The 19,916-nt window shown below is 38.5% G+C and overlaps 2 protein-coding genes across 5 annotated transcripts in view; both read right to left on the bottom strand.

The window, feature by feature from the left end:
* fbf1 (Fas binding factor 1) overlaps window positions 1–3,852 on the bottom strand; it is an 11,144-nt gene extending 7,292 nt beyond the window's left edge. For all 3 annotated transcript variants that reach the window (XM_083543484.1, XM_083543483.1, XM_083543482.1), the window contains exons 1-9: window positions 3,657–3,852; window positions 2,631–2,658; window positions 2,500–2,550; window positions 2,323–2,401; window positions 2,177–2,237; window positions 1,988–2,038; window positions 1,250–1,373; window positions 1,035–1,127; window positions 1–14 (exon numbers count right to left, since the gene is read on the bottom strand). The exon at window positions 1–14 is cut by the window's left edge and continues 97 nt beyond it. In XM_083543484.1, coding sequence (XP_083399610.1) covers window positions 1–14; window positions 1,035–1,127; window positions 1,250–1,373; window positions 1,988–2,038; window positions 2,177–2,237; window positions 2,323–2,401; window positions 2,500–2,550; window positions 2,631–2,658; window positions 3,657–3,659 — 504 coding nt within the window. In that variant the 5' untranslated portion in view covers window positions 3,660–3,852. The remainder of the gene's footprint in view (window positions 15–1,034; window positions 1,128–1,249; window positions 1,374–1,987; window positions 2,039–2,176; window positions 2,238–2,322; window positions 2,402–2,499; window positions 2,551–2,630; window positions 2,659–3,656) is intronic.
* Window positions 3,853–9,617: 5,765 nt separating this feature from the next.
* Window positions 9,618–15,549, bottom strand: cygb1 (cytoglobin 1). 2 transcript variants are annotated; one of them, XM_083544032.1, is made up of 4 exons: window positions 15,361–15,549; window positions 15,128–15,300; window positions 10,982–11,213; window positions 9,618–10,018 (listed from the first exon to the last, which is right to left on the bottom strand). In XM_083544032.1, the coding sequence occupies exons 1-4, from the start codon at window positions 15,496–15,498 to the stop codon at window positions 9,866–9,868; spliced, it is 696 nt and encodes a 231-aa protein (XP_083400158.1). In that variant the 5' UTR covers window positions 15,499–15,549; the 3' UTR covers window positions 9,618–9,865. The 2 variants fall into 2 exon arrangements, with proteins under 2 accessions (XP_083400158.1, XP_083400157.1); XM_083544031.1 differs by having other exon boundaries at window positions 15,128–15,548.
* Window positions 15,550–19,916: the final 4,367 nt, after the last annotated feature.

Consider the following 19,916-nt stretch of genomic DNA (forward strand, 5'->3'; position numbering starts at 1 on the left):
GAGAGGATCGTCATCTGATATAAACAAACGACATCCAACAGCTGAGTGAAGATCCATGCAAATGACACAAAACATGGCACTGAGATCTTTAAACGACTCCCCTGTTTATTCTTAAACATTTCAATAATCTGATTTTTAAATTCAGTTCTGGTGTTTTATGTTGGAGAGACACAAGGAGGCAAATCAGATGTTTTTCCTGAGCTGATACCTTGCTTGCCAGCTGGTAACTCATGATCATCATCATCATCATCATCATCCTCATCTGAAGTATTGCAGCATGAATGAACAAAGACAATAAACCGTTCACATGAATGTAAATCAGATACGACAGGAATGTTTGTACAGAGACGTCTGAAAATAAAGTTCAATCAGTTCAACAGAAACATCTGTCTGTCTGCCTGTCCCACGGTCTGTCTGTCTGCATGTCTGTCTGCCTGTCCCACAGTCTGTCTGTCTGCATGTCTGTCTGCCTGTCCCACAGTCTGTCTGTCTGTCTCACAGTCTGTTTGTCTGTCTCACAGTCTGTCTGTCTGTCTCACAGTCTGTTTGTCTGTCTCACAGTCTGTTTGTCTGTCTGTCTGTCCCATGGTCTGTCTGTATGCATGTCTGTTCTATGGTCTGTCTGTCTGGCTATCGATGTCCATCCATCCATCTATCTTTCTCTTTCTCTCTGTCCATCTCTCTCTCTCTTTCTCTCTCTCTCTCTCTCTCTCTCTCTCTCTCTCTCTCTCTCTCTCTCTGCCCATTTCTCTCTCTCTCTCTACCTGAAATTCGGACTGGTCAATGCTCTGAACTCTCACCTGAACTTTCAGCCAATCAGAACTGAGCATTTGGATGGCCTTTGTATATGAATTTGTTTATGAATATAGTTAGTGAGGTAAAGCTGAGGTAATTTTTTCCCTCAGGAAAGACGAGATTACGCTTTTAGTGGAGTTTTATTTTTAATATCTTATTTACTGAAAGCTAAAAAGGAAGAAACTTTGTTGAGGGAACAACAAACTCTGAAAACTTTCTACATCTGCAGTAAATCTCACCCATGAAGCTGAATTTCCTGATGCTCCTCTGGGCAGCAGCAGGAGCCAAGCTGGGCTTCTTCACCTCCTCCTCCTTCTCCATCCCTCCTGCTTCTGTGTGGAGAAACACTGATATACTGAGAAAGCTACCACACACACACACACACACACACACACACACACAGGAAAATAAAACATCTTGAATGCAGAAGAAGTTGAGTTTAATCGTAACTCACGAGTAGTAGCTTTGTTTTTGTGTTCTGGTTTAGATGTTTCGGTTCTGGAGGTCCTGTTTTGTGCCGGGGCAGAACTGGGCTTCCTCTTTGAGCCAAACAAATCAGCGTCCATATCATCCATGTCCTGGAATGAAACCACACACACACACACACACACACACACACACACACACACACACACACACACACACACACACACACACACACACACACACACACACACACACACACACACACACACACACACACACACAAATATGTGGAACCTGAAATGAAGACGATCTTATCTGTGTACTTCCATAAACTTTCTGAGACCTGCACTATATGACCAAAAGTTTGTGGACACCTGACCATGAAATGTGCTACTTTTTGAAAACCTCATTTCCCATTTAGTCCCCATAATAAGTGTCTGTGAGGACTTTCTGCTAGATTCTGGTAAAGTCAGCTACAGATGGAGGTGAGGTGTGGAGTCCTGGAGGACTGGGGATAGTTTTGAGGTCAGAGCTCTATAGATGGAGATCTAAATACTTCCAACTCATGTAAAGCATATCTTCATGGAGCTGGCTTTGTACACATCATCATGGGCCACTTTTTTAATTCTTCCACCTAGCAAAAACGTCCTACACAACCGTGTGTTAACATTTTGTAAAAGAACCACGTATAGGTGGAAAAGGTTGGGTGTCCCAATACTTATGGTTATGTAAATCGTATGTATGAACAATCAAACAAGACAGACACCTGCATGCTCTCCAGCAAAGCCTTCGGATCCGCCGCGGAAACATCGGAAGCCTGCGAATGCGAAGGAATCAGTTAGTTCGTGTTGTCGCTTACCTTATAGCAGCTTTCTTTCTCATACTTCACAAAGAAACCACAAAACGCTGGGATCAATCACAATCACAATGCAGCTAAAAAAAAACCACTCCTGACCTCGTCATCCTTCTCCGCCTCCTCCGCCAGTTTACTGAAGAAATCGTCGTCTAGCAGGTTCCTGAGGGGATTCAATTAAAAAAACACGGGTGAACTGAAGATCCACTGTACAGTTCATGGTTGCGTCTGTTGGCGTGAGCACTCACCTCTTCCCGCTCTGCGTTCGTAAAACTCCCGCCGGTCTGCTAAGTCCTCCAGATGGAGTCCTGGTCTTTACCTGGAGATCTGAGGGGAGAGAAACACTTTAGATCATATCGGTACACGGTTACACGATCGTTTATTTATAAAGGAGGACGTCAGATTCCAGGACATCAGACGCTTACCATCGTCACTGTCGTCTCCCAGAAGATCTCCAAAAACGTCACTGATGGAGCCTGAAATGAACAGCAAATCTGTCCATCTATACTATCCATCTAAAAAACACATATTCGTGTCACATGTATAAATCACTCACCCCTCAGGCCTTTCTTCTGTTTGGACGCCTGACATAAAAAAAAAATAATAATAATAATAATAATTAATTGAATAAATCACTCGACTCGCTGACACAGCACATTCATACATTAATATGTTAGCGTTTCTATAGCAACCAGAAAGTAAAGACAGCAGCTCTTCATCACAGCAGCTCTGTAACAGAAGCTCAGTAACAGCAGCTCTGTAACGGCAGCTCTGTAACCGCAGCTCAATCACAGCATCTTTGTAACGGCAGCTCAGTCACAGCACCTCTGTAACGGCAGCTCAATCACAGCAGCTCTGTAACTGCAGCTCAATCACAACAGCTCAACCACAGCAGCTCTGTAACTGCAGCTCAACCACAGCAGCTCTGTAACAGCAGCTCAACCACAGCAGCTCAATTACAGCAGCTCAACCACAGCAGCTCTGTAACAGCAGCTCTGTAACAGCAGCTCAACCACAGCAGCTCTGTAACAGCAGCTCAACCACAGCAGCTCAACCACAGCAGCTCTGTAACTGCAGCTCAACCACAGCAGCTCTGTAACTGCAGCTCAACCACAGCAGCTCTGTAACAGCAGCTCAACCACAGCAGCTCAACCACAGCAGCTCTGTAACTGCAGCTCAACCACAGCAGCTCTGTAACTGCAGCTCAACCACAGCAGCTCTGTAACTGCAGCTCAACCACAGCAGCTCTGTAACTGCAGCTCAACCACAGCAGCTCTGTAACTGCAGCTCAACCACAGCAGCTCTGTAACTGCAGCTCAACCACAACAGCTCTGTAACTGCAGCTCACCCACAGCAGCTCTGTAACTGCAGCTCAACCACAGCAGCTCTGTAACTGCAGCTCAATCACAGCAGCTCTGTAACGCGCTGATCAGCTGCAGCTCAGCGTCCGCGTCGTCATGGGTAACCGCAGCTCGCGCTCTTCTCTACCCAACACCTCCTGCATTTTCCTCAGTTCTTCTCCTGTTCAAACAGACGGCATCAGCGCAAACACCGCAAACACCCCAAACACGCCAAACCTCACCATATTCCTTATAGCATCATTTATTCATTCATGAACACGGTAAAAACTCCAGTTCTTTCTGAGCGCTTTTGAACGCTCGTCCCTGCTGCTGCTTCGCCTACTTCCTGTGACGCACTTCCTGTTCGAGTAACTGCCTTCTGGGTAATGACGTTCATTCGAATAGATCCTTAAATTAAAAAATGTTTGGTCAGGTTTATTGCTTCTTTCTTTCTTTCTTTCTTTCTTTCTTTCTTTCTTTCTTTCTTTCTTTCTTTCTTTCTTTCTTTCTTTCTTTCTTAAATGTATCAATTACTGAACATAAAAAATATAATCAATTCAGAAACAGGATTTGTGTGCGTGTCTGTGTTTTGACCACCAGGTGGCAATATAATATGTTATTTCTGAGCTGTCAATCAGAAATAATTTTCATGCCTTGATTTTAGCTGCTGTTTGATTAGTATGGGGAATAATCTATCTATCTATCTATCTATCTATCTATCTATCTATCTATCTATCTATCTATCTATCTATCTATCTATCTATCTATCTATCTATCTATCTATCTATCTATCTATCTATCTATCTATCTATCCCTGTCTGTCTGTCTATCTATCTATCTATCTATCTATCTATCTATCTATCTATCTATCTATCTATCTATCTATCTATCTATCTATCTATCTATCTGTCTGTCTGTCTGTCTGTCTGTCTGTCTGTCTGTCTGTCTGTCTGTCTGTAGATGACCCTTGTGCTCTGACCCCAACTTTTCACTTCCAGCTCCACCACTATCATCAGGTTTGCAGACGACACTGTTGTTGTGCACCTGATCTCCAATAATGACGAGATGGCCTACCTACAGGAGATTAAAAACCTGGAGAGATGGTGCCAGGAGAACAATCTTCTCCTGAACGTCAGCAAGTCCAAGGAGTTAATAGTGGACTTCAGGATGCAGGAGCGCTCATACCAACCACTGAACATCAACAGGACCCCAGTGGAGAGAGTGGACAGTTTCTGGTACCCTAGGTGTTCACATCACACAGGACCTTTCTTGGTCCTGTCACATCAACACCCTGGTAAAGAAGCCCTCAGAGGTCTGTACGATCTGAGATACTTAAAGGATTTTAAGAAATCTTGGCGAATAACTTTACTTGTACTTAAGTAAAAATTTTTTGAAGTAATAGAACTTTTACTTGAGTAGATTGTACTGGAATACTGATGTGTATGAAATACTGATGTGTATGGAATACTGAGATCTTTGGAATATCGAACTGTACAGAATATATAAATATATTAATAATCATAATTAATTTGTGGTAATGAAGGAGGGTCATAGAAGATATTTTCAGTATATGCATCTATAAACCTATGCATCTACTCTCATACTTTTGATTTCATAGGTAACCGTTCAGACGTGAATTCTTCTAAATCTGTACAGTGAGAAATTGTGACACCTAAAAAAAAGAAGGAAAATTTGTGATTGTTAGTCACAAACTGTTAAATATCGAGGAGCAGCAGAACAAATGGTTAAGATACGAGCAGGTTTTAAATTTGATCCTCTTCCTCCAGCTGTGTTTGCCTTTTTGTTTAGTTGAGATAACAGCGTCAGGACATCCGGCAGAGAAAAACTTTGGAGCTGATTAAAGCCATATGAAAACTCTGCGATTCACAGATCCTCAGTTTGATGAGAGGAGATTCAGAACCATACTGTTCTAAAGTCTGACCAAAGCTTTTCAGTAGGTTTCAGATCGCTACAGAGAACCAAGAAAAAACCTACCAATCAGCAATCAGCCATTTTAGCTGACTTTGGAGCTCAATAGTGTCAGTTTCTTTCTCATGTTTTATCAGAGGGTTCTGCTTCTGGTTTACTTATTAGGAAAAACTTTATACATTTAAAAAATATATAATTAGAATATTTATACTGTATTTCTGTGAAAGTTTGGACATTGTGGCAGTATTCATGATTAAAAGTGCTGTACAAATACAACCGAAATTACATTCAGAAATTGATTGTGAATTTAAAGCCTCGGGTTTCTCAGGTCAAATAAAAATGAAATGAAAAGATTACAGTCTTACAGTCTATACAAAATGAACAAAGGGTTGCCAGATATGTTGCTATGTGTTTTGTTTTACACAGCTATGACGTTGGGTTCTCAACGTTTGACATGGAAAAATGAATTCTAATAATGTTTTCAAGACCAAACAGAGAGAAGCGAATATACGTTTAGAGCTGAAATGGTAAATCAGTATCCCAAGACAGTATGTAATCTGTAGATATTGATGATTCAGAGACTGATCCCAGGTGGTGACCGTCGCAGATGCAGTAATAAATAGTGTAATGGATCAAACACAGCGAACCAGAGTGGACTTTGGCTCGGATTTATTGCTTCATAAAGTGCACTATGTGCATTTAAAGTGAAGTTGGACCGATCCCAAAGCGAAAGGGACGAAATGTGGAATGAGAAAAAAGTTCATGCTAATGTTTTTTTCCACAAACTTTTGTCCATTTAGTTTGCTCATTTCACTCATTTTAAAGTGCCTCCTCTATGTGTAAAGGAATATCAGTATGACCTAAACTCTAATCCCATAATCCCCTGCTTTGGTACACAAACAGGAATTTGCAATGTGCATGCATACAAGTTCTCTACACAACAATGAACCATATCGTGTTACATATTTCTTAATATGAAACACATTTTACCTCCTGAACTTCCTCCCACTCAAATCTGTATTGATGATTTAGAACCTTGTGAAATGACGAGGATTTATGATTAACTGAGAAAGTGAGTGTGGAGAGAAAAACAGAAAAGAAAAAGACAATTGAGTGATACCTTGATGTGCTGAAGTTAATTACAGAGAAGTGTAAAAGCAGAACTTGATGAAACGGTGCTTAATGAAACAAAAAATACAACAAAGAAAACCCAGAACTGTTGAGCAGTTTGAATTCTGTATCAGACACATATGGGACAACAAAAAATGCACTCTACAAATAAAAATTTAATTGAATCCTGTCACTGTCTTTGTATCCTGTTTGCTATATTTGATCTCCACCCGCATTTATTGCACTTTTTTCTCGATTCGAGGCTGTCCGTCGTTATGATATTTGCTCATCACCTGACTGTTTTGGCTCTTTACTGATTCTCAGCTTGCCTGCTGATTCTGTACTTCTGCCTACATGTTTATTAAATTAGTCTGACCTGCATTTGCATCTGTCCAGCATTTATTATATGACTATGTGCACTTGGGGTTGGAGGAAGAAACATTCAATACTCAGTTAAACATCCAAATAAAACATCTTGGGAGATTTAGAAAGGACTCAGGGTAAATTGGTGCATTACAATTCTGAAAGAAAGTCAGGGTTCCATTGTACGTCCATCCAAAAATAAATTTTTTGTGGATTTCATGCAGAGTTCATGCAGACTTCTAGTAATTGCCCCACTAAGCAAGATTGCAGTGAGGAACAACAAACACAGTTCAGTAAAACTCGTATTTCTCAAACACATTACTTTGTTCTCCCAGGTTTCAGATTTCCATTTTTAAGGTCTTAGGTCATAACAAATACTTTTACTGAGCCTGTTATATACAGAAGGTTGGACAGAACTGCTTTCAGATATTTCTTTGTAGTTCCCCGACTTGAAGCCTTCAGGGGAGGATAAATCAGCTTCGGTATTTCTACTGTGGAAAGACAACAAGCTTTTCCTAAGATCCTGCAAGATATTTATGACATTTATTAATACAACGCCATGAAAACAAGCTTTTCTAAGAATGAGCAACATCGTAATGACATTTATTCATTCGACAGCATGAAAAAAAAGCGGCCCGTAGTTCCACCCATGGATAAACAACCATGTGGGGAGGAGGGTTTAGACTGTGGTGGGATGTAAACTTCACTATTACAAATTCTCCACAAACATGAACATGAAAGATTGAGAGATAATGTGAGAGAAAGAGAGAGAACTTGCAATACCAATACATAAAGGTGTCTCAGAAAGGACGAACTAATGCTAGTTTGCACCAGTGCTAAAGTGGTCTAGCTCATAGACCATTATCCAAATAAACACCTCCTCAACAACAATATAACATCCTCTAGATCAGGGGTCACCACCATGGACCACATGAGTAGCCTGTGGGCTTTTTCTAAAAATAGCTGTTTCCTACTTTGTTAAATCATTGTTGACAATTATTATGAGAAATCATTAACATGATCAGTGTCTTCACATAGATGAATATAATGAATTATTAATAATAACAAGGAGTGCTAATACTTTGTCGCTCCAGCTGTGTAATGTAGCAATGTCACTCTGAACACTGGTACATTTTTGTACCTTTTTGTTTGTACCGTTAAAAGAACATTTACGCAACACTAGTGTCCTGGTATGGGTTAAAATTACATCCTGGTATTTTTCCAAAGCATTTCACTGATGTTCTGCTGAACTGGTTCCTAAAAAAACATAATACTTCTGAATGAAAAAGAAAGTGCAGAAAGTCCAATTTAATGCATAAATGGCTTTTTAGATGTACAAACAAGAAGCTACCAGTGTTCAGAGGTACATCGCTTTACCCTGCTGGGGTCCAGCTGGAGCCACAAAGCATTTGTTCTCTTTTAGGTACATTTTGTCTTGTCTTTTGTCTTGATTTTTCTGTGTGTATGAATTAGATTAATGTAAGTTTCTCTGGATCAGGGCGTCTGCCAAATGTCATAGAATAGAATAGAATAGAATAGAATAGAATAGAATAGAATAGAACTGTGGGTGGGGTGTTGTTGGTTGGCTTTGGAGTCAAACTGGAACCTTACTTTTGGGGCCCTTAAAAAAGGCCCTTAACCCTCTGTGCTCTAGGGAATGCTTTCTAACATCACTGGTATATATGGAAAAGCATTTCAATGTGCTTTACAGTACATGTGATAAGAATAAAGCAGCTTTCTGTCATGAAAGTCCTTCTTCTCACACACTACTCTTTTTAAAGCTGTTTCTTTATAAAATATTTGTTCTGGAATTGGTGAATATGAGTCGAGCGGGTCTTCAGTCTCAGAATCATTTATTTTCACTAAATACTTACTTTAATGGGGAAACGCAAACATTGAAGCAATTTTTGATTGTTGCCTCACAAAATAATCGCTTTGGTACAATAAAAGTGAAATATAAATGCAATCGGTTCTTTAAAGTACCTCAGTGATCTCGTTAGTCCCACAACTGACACAAAATGATTTTCAGATATACACGTTAGTTCCTTATTTTTTTTTAGGTATTTTGTAAATGTACCCCGAGCGTTTTAGTTCCATTGCCAAGCGTATGTGCGCTGAGCGTAATATTCAGGATCATTTTTCATCTCAGACAGACGGTGTCAGTTCTCCTGGAGGCGATGATGATGATGATGATGATGATGTAATGCAGAACCGTTTCGCTGTAAGACTCATCAGAGTGGCGACCTGCCTGTTTTTCATGTCTACATGTTTCCACACGTGAAACCTGCAGAAACGTGTTCAGACCCCAGCACTACCTGAAGCTGTCAAACTCACAGAGGTCCACTGATCACACTGAATATGAGGAAAACACTTGCTTAAAATACTGTATGATTCATTTACTCACACACACACACACACACACACACACACACACACACACACACACACACACACACACACACACACACACACACACACACTAGGAGAACTAGGAGAACCAAACCTGTTCCAGCATGTCAAAGCCCTTTTGCACAATATCAGCTCCATGAAGATCAGCTTTTCATGAGGTGGAAGTGTGAAGAAAATGCTCCTGCTTTAAAGCTCTGACCTCAAAACCATCCCCAGCCCTCCTCACCTCACCTCACCTCCATCAGTACCTGGCTTCACTAACACACTTGTGTCTGAATGAAATCTCACACAAATCTACACAAAATCTAGTGGAACATCTTCCCAGAAGAAGAGAAAATGAAGCCTAAATGTAGAATGAGATGTTAAAAAAAAAGCACATAGCAATCTCATGGTCAGGTGTCCACCAACTTTTATCCACTGCGTATCAGCACACAAAAGCTGTAAAAAATAATTCAGAGAAAAATGTATAATAAACTTGGGTAAATGAATGTCATAATGATGTCCTCCGTTTTTTTACGTCGTCCATGAAGAATAAACTTCCTGCAGAAACAGATTTCCTCACATGATATTCCGGTTATCCAGAACAATTATTGTATAGCATTAATAGTAAAAGTGTCTCCCTTTTTTTCTGCATTTACTCTCACTCTGTGGAAGCCCAGCCGACCTCCGAGTAGACCCGAGTCACGTGGTAATAAACCACACCCATCAGTTTCGACCACGCCCTCTGCGCCTTCGCGTCGAAGGATTCTGGGAAAACCTCCACCAGCACTTCTAGAATGACTCCAGCCAGGATCTGTGATAGAACAACAGAGAGAGAAGGAACAAGATCGATGCTAGTGATGTTCAAGTAGAACGATGAATAGTGAACTGGAGAACTGCATTGAAAAATACACATTATATGGACAAAAGTATTGGGACACCTGCTTTTTCCAACCATAAACCCCTGTGCACAAACTCATGAAGATGTGCTTTACAGGGTTTGGAGTGGAAGATCATCCGTTTCCTCGCATAGAAATAAATAAATAAATAAATAAATAAATAAATAAATAAATAAATAAATAAATAAAAACCTTTTTTGACTTTCTACTCTATTACACTTTTATTAATGTTTTTACTATACTTTAAAATGTTATAACAGCACATGGCTTTTTTATATACAGTACAGACCAAAAGTTTGGACACACCTTCTCATGCAAAGAGTTTTCTTTATTTTCATGACTATGAAAATTGTAGAGTCACACTGAAGGCATCAAGGGCTATTTGACCAAGAAGGAGAGTGATGGGGTTCTGCGCCAGATGACCTGGCCTCCACAGTCACCGGACCTGAACCCAATCGAGATGGTTTAGGGGTGAGCTGGACCGCAGAGTGAAGGCAAAAGGGCCAACAAGTGCCAAGCATCTCTCGGGGAACTCCTTCAAGACTGTTGGAAGACCATTTCAGGTGACTACCTCTTGAAGCTCATCAAGAGAATGCCAAGAGTGTGCAAAGCAGTAATCAAAGCAAAAGGTGGCTACTTTGAAGAACCTACAATATGACATTTTTCAGTTGTTTCACACTTTTTTGTTATGTATATAATTCCATATATAATTCCACATGTGTTCATTCATAGTTTTGATGCCTTCAGTGTGAATCTACAATTTTCATAGTCATAAAAATAAAGAAAACTCTTTGAAGGAGAAGGTGTGTCCAAACTTTTGGTCGTGTGTGTGTGTGTGTGTGTGTGTGTGTGTGTGTGTGTTTATCTTCCTCACTTACTTTAAAGTACCCGGGCTCAACGTTGTGGTTGTGAGCGTGTGATTTGGCCACCAGCTCCACCACAGATGCCATCTTCTCTCCGTCGTGGATGTTCTCCACCAGGGTGTTGAGGGCCTTCATCACCCTCACGGCGTGTTTTTGCAGCTGTGTGCTCGACTGCATTTCCTGCACATCCTCCATGTGGCGAAACTCGCTGAAGTACTGCTTCGCCGACGGGAAACTCGTAAAGAGTCTGGTGGGAGAAAAGCAATGAAATACATTGAAGAATAAAAAGCTTTATTTGCTTATTTAACTTTTAGTTGACTTAAAATTTTGTAATGTTGGTGTGTGTGTGTGTGTGTGTGTGTGTGTGTGTGTGTGTGTGTGTGTGTGTGTGTGTGTGTGTGTGTGTGTGTGTGAGCAGAAATGATAAAAAATCACTGCATGCCTTTCTTTAAATTATTACTGCCACATTCCACAAAAGTCGAGTGGGAAAGGATTTCTCTCATCTGTTTAATCTGAGGAACTGCTTCCTTCATTCTTTTTTCTTTTCCTGTCTCTTTCATCTTAATAATCAGTTCCTCTCTCTACCTTCTCGTTCATTTACTTCTCCAAGAAAAATGACCCATTGAGCATCTGGTTTGGGGGGTGATGATCACAAATGTTGAGCTCATAAAACTGGGAGCTACTAACCATAAAGACTGTATAAGACTGCAGAAAGAACATCACTTATAATCTTATACTCCAGTACTCATGTTAGTTCTCACTCTCCAGTGTTCTGTATTGTTGAAATATTTATGTCCAAACTCTTGATGTCACCCAAATAAGGATGGGTTCCCCTTTTAAGTCTGGTTCCTCTCAAGATTTCTTCCTCATAACATCTACGGGGGTTTTTCCTTGCCACAGTCTCCACGTCTGCTCATCAGGGATAAATACACACCATTCACCTTAACTGTTGATTTCTGTAAAGCTGCTTTGAGACAATGTCTGTTGTGAAAAGCGCAATAGAAATAAACTTGACTTGACTTGACTTGTTCTTCTGTTATAATGAACAGATCTCGTCTGATGGACAAATCTTGTTTTCATGTTAAGATTCACAGATCTCATTTTATTGTTTAAATGGACAGATGTTTGGATGGACAGATCTTGTTTGGAATTCCCTTTTAAATCTGGTTCCCCTCATGGTTTTCTTCCTTATAACATCTCATGGAGTTATTTATTTTCACACAGTCACCACTGGCTCGCTCTTTAGATATAAACTTATAAGGAACAAACTGCAATAAACTTTTCCATTTTGGCTTTATAGCAATGACCACAGTTAAAGGCGCAATACAAATAAAATTGAATTGAAATGAATTGAATTGAATTGAATTGGTTGGAGAGACCTTATTCGGAGGGATATACATTGTTTGAATAGACAGATTTAGTTTGGATGGACAGATTTAGTTTGGAAAAGCAAACCTTATGTGAATGTACCGACATTGTTTGGTTTGATAGACCTTGTTTGACTAGACAAATTTTCATGGGTGTGGAAAACGTTGTTTGTTAGAAAGAACAGACTTTGTTTGAAATATCTTGTTTGGAGGTATAGATCTTTTTAGAGTAAGAGACCTTGTTGCTTGGATAGACAGATTTTGTTTGAAGAAACAAAATTTTTTTAATGGACACATTTGAATGGACAGATGTTGTTTGGATGGACAGATCTTGTTTGGAGGGAGAGATTTTTTGGAGGGAGAAACCTTATTGAATGGACAGCTCTTGTTTAAAGCAAGAGACACCTTGTTTTGATGGAAAGATGTTGTTTTGATGGAGAGAATTTATTTGGAAGGGAGAGACCTTGTCTGAATAAACAGATCTTGCTTGGGGTAGAGATCTTGTTGACAGATTTTGTTTGGATAGACGGTTTTGGTTTGGAGGGACAAACCTTATTTAAATAGACAAATCTTATTTAAAACTAATGACACTTTGTATAAATGGACAGTTCTGGTTTGGATAAACAGATCTTGTTCTTATGTTTAGAATGACATATTCACATGTCCATGTTCTGTTCTGAAGCCCATTTTCATTGAAATGTTAAACTAAATAAAACACCAGGACCTCTGAGACCTACAATACTGTGTTCCTGAGCTAATCAAAAACAGAAACACACCGGAATGTACTGGTACTTTGAGCAGCCTATTTGTCTTTTTTTTCATCGATAAAAGAGAGATAAAGTCTACATTTATTTCCTCTAGTTTCCCGACACAAAAGAAATCATACTTCTTTTTATCAGTATCAGAAACGGTGCCTCAATTCCTTCAGGAATGTCAGAACCGAATGTTCTAGAAAATCAAACATGTGGCCCTGGTTCATATCAGGAGAGTTTATTATGTGGAAATAAGAGGGGTTTTTTTTACAGCTCTTCAGGAATTTAAACTTTGATCACTATGTTCAGGACCCATATTTTAAGGACCCATTGATAAAAGGAAAATGATATGAAACGTCGTTCTGAGAATGACCATTTACATAGAGTGTACTGTTTAATCACACACTTGATATGTCTGCAGTATATTGGGTATATTTAAAATTGTTGTTTCTGTTGTTCTTTCAGTGTTTGTTATTGCTGAACGGTGTTTGGTGCTGGTGCTCAGTGGTGATGGTGTTTTATATTCTGCATTTGATCTTGTTTTGGTGTTTGTATTGGCATCTGATATTCAGGCTTGGTAATGTATCATGTAACTGACATGAATTGTGGTATGGATTTGGGTATGTAGTGTTGAGATTGGTATTTGGTGTTAATTTTGATGTTTGTTTTTTTTGATATTGGGTATAAATTTGGGTATTTATCATTGATTATAAAATTTGGTATACATTTATATTTATAATATTTTACATTAGTATTGATAGTTGGTATGAATGTGGGTTTCTGAGGTAAAATCTTATCAGATTTTGGCTGTTTAATGTTGGAATTTGGTATTTGGTATAGACTTGGATACTTAGTGTTGGTATGGATCTGGGTAATTAATATTGGTATTAATATTGGTAGTGCATCTATTTATTCATCCTAACAAGTTGGAGAATGTGAAGAAAAGAATTGTGTGTGTGTGTGTGTGTGTGTGTGTGTGTGTGTGTGTGTGTGTGTGTGTGTGTGTGTGTGTGTGTGTGCGTGTGTATAGTGTATTTGTATTATATTATATATTATAGTGTATTAAGACAAAAAGGCTGCTTCTTCTGCTTCTTCTTTTTCTTCTTCTTCATCATTCTTAAATCTATGCTTCTAATTCATTAATTTATCTTTTATAAAGCGACACACCTTCTGACAGAAGTATCCAGAACTAACACACTAACAAACAAGACACTCCTGTAACCACAGCATGGAAATCCAGTCTCCATGTCACACCGTAAACTTGTAACACCGGTGATGTTCAATTCCAGTAACAGTTATGACATCATTACCGATCACATACTACAGGATCTCACCACAAAATCCACTTCAACAGAATATCCTGTCAATGTCATATTTATTCGCTTTCATGTCTTTCTTCCAATGACGTCAACAGAAGGAACGTGATTTTACTTGCATAAGAAAATCACTGATCTAGTAAATTAGGATAATTCCTTATAAAAGCACATCCTTCCGTACTCTGATTTATCTTAAACAGACGTTTCCTCTTTTTTAGATTTATATCTCTTAAAGTTATTTTACATGTTTTATAAGTCTTGCTGACAAAAAAATGCAAATTGTCACAAAACTGAAAAACTCAAAATCCTGAACTTTCAGCTTCACCTCCGATTCTTACAAAGTGCTGATACTGGAGACGTCTTTGTTATATGATGTGTCTCCTGACAGACTACGTATCAGCAATTACATGTGAACTATTACACACATTTTATATCTATTTATATATACAGAGGGGCATCTGAGACAGAGAGACATGGAGCATGAGAGAGAGAAAGAATGAGAGACTGAGACAGAAAAAAAAGACATTGAGAGAGAGCGAGAAAAACAGACAGAGAAAAAGACTTTGAGAGAAAGATAGACAGACGTTGAGCGAAAGAGATGGATAGAGACCTTTACAGAATGGCAAAGAGAGACATTGAGAGGAAAAGAATAACAGAGAGAGAGAGAGAGAGAGAGAGAGAGAGAGAGAGAGAGAGAGAGAGAGAGAGAGAGAGAGAGATGAGTACCTGATGAGCACAGCGACTCCTGCTGCCTCTTTATTCTCATAAACCTTCGACCAGGTGTTTTTGAGTATCACCTTTTCTTCCTCATTGATGGTCTCTGGTGTTTCTATCTGCTTGTGCTCTTTTTTAATTCCCTCCATCTCAAACACACACACACACACACACACACACACACACACACACACACACACACACACACACACACACACACACACACACACACACTTATACACACTTATACACACTTCACACTGGCAGGGCTGCAGCTGCAACCTTTTCACCTGGTGCTCCTGTTTTTGCTGAATGAAGTCGCTGAAGGCAAAAAAAAATAAAAATGCTGACTGCCCTTCCCCTTTCCCTCTTTTATGTCTCATTCATCTTCCCTTCCTTCTTCTTCCTCTTCCTTTTTTTTTTAACTCCATGTAACTCAACCCTGTTAAACCTGAGTGAGTGAAATAAAGCAGGATTTGCTGAATGACTAGACCCTGCCCACTTTCCCTCTCTCTCTCTCTCTCTCTCTCTCTCTCTCTCTCTCTCTCTCTCTCTCTCTCTCTCTCTCTCTCTCTCTCTCTCTCTCTTTCTGTCACAATTAAACTTTATCCCTTCTTTATCAAGATGAATGGCACTGTCATTTCTGCACAGCGTAACACACTCGTGGTATAATCTCATGCAGCTTTATGTGTTGTGTGTGTGTGTGTGTGTGTGTGTGTGTGTGTGTGTGTGTGTGTGTGTGTGTTCTGCACATTATGAGAACGTTTCAAGATCTCCTATAATATTAATGCATTTACTACTATGATTTTAGGATCTTTATTGTAGGATATTAGGAATCTTATTACATTTGTAAGAACAGAAATATTTCTGTAGCCAAACTGGGAATAAAAAGGAAATTGCATGAATAATATTGGGACATACTTCTGTTCATTCTAGACTTATTTTTCTAAAACAATATACTTTCTATATATTCCTCAGAACTACAGCCAGCAGGTTGCTATATATTTGTAAATGATATAACAGAATCACGGTTTTCCTGTTACAGAAGCTCAAAGTGGGAATTTTTCCATTTTAATCCATTCCAAAAATATTGGACTGTCACACTCTAAACCTTTAAAGTAACTTCCTCCAATCTCTGTCTTTTTGTCAGTAATTCCGTCTGTCTTTCTGTTTATATGTTCTTTTCTTTCTGTGTCTTTGTCAAACATCAAAGGTTGCCATGACGAATTGAACCTGTGTTGTTTTACTGTGTTCTGCTTGACGCTACGCCGTCACTGGGACATGCTTTCGTTTATTTTATACTCGTTATTACTTTTTTGAGACAAATCATTTCTATTCTTCACTTCTCTTACACCTACATCCACCTGACTCAGGCTGCTGTATTTGTTTTATTTGTTTGGAATTACGACTTTTCTCGAACAGAAGCTAAAAAATTGCTTTTTTTTCCTAATAAAATTCCCTTTTACATTTTTGGACTGTTATAATGTCTAGAACTTCCACCAAACTTGTTTTTTCTGTCACTTTGTCCATCCATCTTCTTGATTCTATTTGTTTGTTTTTTTCAGTTTGGCTTTTTCATACCGACTTCAAGGTTTGTCATGACGAATTTGATGCTGTGGACTGGGGAATGAACAATTGTTCATATATTTATGATATATTTATTTGTTCATATTAAAACACAACAAGCAGCAACAAGATCAGAAATGTGATACGCTGTGATTTGTTTTTTGTTTGTTTAGATTTGAACTGCCATTTTTTTTTAGATTTAATTATAGTATTCATGGACACACAACAGTCTGTATCTTTTATTGTTGGAAAAAGAATGCATTTTTATTTAGCATATTATATTTTAATGACAATTTGAATCTAAATATCAGTACTTTTTCACGGTTGCACGATGCAGATGATTTTTTTTCTTTTTTTGCAATTCAATAATTTAAAATTTTTTTAAAGATAAATATTGGATTCTGGCACAGAAATAAAAAATTGATTTAATAATAAAAAATAGATTTTGTAAAACGATATGTAAAGGAAATACTGCAGTGATTTGGATTATGGAATTGAATCTCCATGTGCATTAAATATATATATATATATAGGATTTTTCTACAAACACGATTCATAATACAAGTTTAAAAAATCTGCTCAGACACGTCCTTTAGATAACATAATTATAACTTCTCCAGATTCAACCCTGACAGATTCCTTTTCCTTTCACCCCAGGAGCTGAAATCTGACCTCCTCATTCAAGACTTTTCTCCTCATCTCAGGATGAAGAACCCACTCTGTATAATCTTATTATTGTTGTGTGGGTTTGGCACAGAGACACGTCCTGTCTCTCAGGAACGCATGTGTGATGTGCAGACTGAAAGTTTAATCAAAGCAAATGGAGGATAAAGGATTAGAGATCCGTCATTACCGTCAACATGTTCACACACTCACACCCATTACAGAGACAACTGAACGTTCTGTATTTTTTGCGTGCGGTCTGCATGCCAACCATTTCAACACACTCTGGGATGAAGGTGTCAGATTTATCACATGGAGGTGTGCAAACTGGAAACTTTTCAGACAGTATGGTTCCACATGATTCACAGCTGCACAATGATCAGAGCTTAGATGGAGACTTTGTTAAAAAACAAACACAATCCAGAAATTGCTATGCATCGGTCTAAAAAAATCTAGAGTCACTCTTCATATGGTAAACAATGACGCATACACAAAGGTTTGATGCTAATTGTATTTTAGTATGAAATTCTTCTGGTGGAAGCAGTTACCTGTCAGGCAGGCGCTAGATTAAGATTGATGCTTGACGTAAGAATTGTAATTGGAACATTATTGCCATAATAAATCATAATACCGTGAATACTTAAGTACTTTTTGAATGCAACTACTTTTGTACTTTTACTCAATTGGAACTTAAAAGGGACACTTTTACTGGAGTCACATTTTACTAAGTGCAGATCTGGTTTATGTACTTCATCCACCACTGAGAGAGTTGCATGGGTGTGGGACTTATAGCACCTTTCTCACCCTGCATTGCACCTGATTCCTTCTGATCCTCAACCACTGTTACCATGAGGCTGTGAGTTCAAATCCCTGCATCACTTAGCTGTCTTTACTGGCCATCAATAAGTCTATTAATACTAATACTAATTAATTTTCTTCTTCTTCTTCTACTTCTTCTTCTTCTTCTTCTCAATTTCCACACAGGAAATTGTAGCTCAGTGGTTTGGATGTTGGGCTGATCAGAAGGTTGTGAGTTCAGATCCCAGAGCTGGTACTGCTAAGCCCTTGAGCAAGGCCCTTAGCCCTTGAGCAAGGCCCTTAACCCTCAACTACTCAGTTGTGTAATTAAAATAAATGTAAGTTGCTCTTAATAAGGATTTTTTTCCGAATGCAACAATGATTAGATTTTTTTTTGCTCTTGGTTTTCTCTATAAATATCCTGAGACATTTACTGTAGAACATGTACTGGGTTTTACCGCCATCTATTGGTAGTTATTAGTTATTGCAAGCTACTACTCATGTTATACAGGGTTAATAATAAATTTAGGAGTTTTATTAAGTCTAAAATCAGTCTTAAAGTCCAATTTGCGGAAGATGTTTGCTTATTAATAATATATAATAATAACAACGGTATGAAGAACATGTATTTATATAATAAAGGAATGAAAAAAGAAAATCCAGATTTCTGGTTTGCAGCATTCTTAAGGTTCGACTTCTGAAATGCTTTTCTTTTTGCCACGGTTACAAAGAGTGATTAATGAAGTCACTGTATAGCTATATTACTAAAACTATGTAATCTTCTATAATTTAACCTATATAATCATAACCGGATCACAGCTCCCTGGTGGTCTAGTGGTTAGGATTCGGCGCTCTCACCGCCGCGGCCCGGGTTCGATTCCCGGTCAGGGAACTTAGTTTTTCTTATTTTCTTTCCCCATGGCAATAAATAATAATAATAATAATAATAAATGTTAAATAATAACCACCATGCAACTAGAACTTCGACACACTACTATCATCAGCTGGACATGAGATCTTCTGGATTCTGGTTTGTGAAGGTGTTAAGAATAGAAAAGACAAAAGATCTTTGAGTTGTTTCAAAACTCTGTTCAATAAAATCAGATTGTGTATATTAATTAAAATAAAATCGCCTACATACAACATGTCCATGTATCATATTATAATATACATTATTACAAATTATTAACAGTGTTGAGTTGTGCATTTTAAAGCTTTTCTTGAAAAGCCTGTTTTGTAAATGTCCTTGTAGGTATGTCTCAGACCAAATTAAATTCTTCTCCTCTTTTAGGCATTGTGCAACAAAATAAAAAACAGCTATTAAATCCACATGAATATTGTGCAGTTTGCTACAGATGCGTGTTGCGAGCTCTGACCAGCGCATGCCCCACATTATTGTACGCCTGCTAGATGGCCTCTGCCCTACAAAATCTGATGGATTGTATGCAACAGGACACCTGAAGTGTTCATAGTGAAGGCACCATGCAGACAGATACCTTTGAACCCAGCAATAAATCTGATTGGATACAAAGTCTAAAAGTTATCGTATAAAACCAAAAGAATGGACTATTGGAAAAAAAAAATGTCAATGTTCATTGACAAAAGAAATATATTAAAAAAACATAAATCATATCCTACTGGCTCTAACAGCCAGCACACGACACTGTTTATTAAGCAATTAGTGCTATAATAAAAGTTTTAGAATAATTGCTGCTCGTTCAATAATGAAAGTAAGTGCTATTGAGTATGAGGAAGGACGTCATTGCGCATGCGC

The sequence above is a fragment of the Silurus aristotelis genome (genome assembly GCF_946808225.1).
Source record: "Silurus aristotelis genome assembly, chromosome: 6".
NCBI lineage: Eukaryota > Metazoa > Chordata > Actinopteri > Siluriformes > Siluridae > Silurus > Silurus aristotelis.

Coding starts and splice junctions, on each gene's coding strand:
- cygb1 (XM_083544031.1), bottom strand. CDS start 15,498: ATGAGACATAAAAGAGGGAAAGGGGAAGGGCAGTCAGCATTTTTATTT. Junction 11,214..15,127: donor GGAGTCGCTGTGCTCATCAG/GTACTCATCTCT, acceptor TTCTCCCACCAG/ACTCTTTACGAGTTTCCCGT. Junction 10,019..10,981: donor TTGAGCCCGGGTACTTTAAA/GTAAGTGAGGAA, acceptor GTTCTATCACAG/ATCCTGGCTGGAGTCATTCT.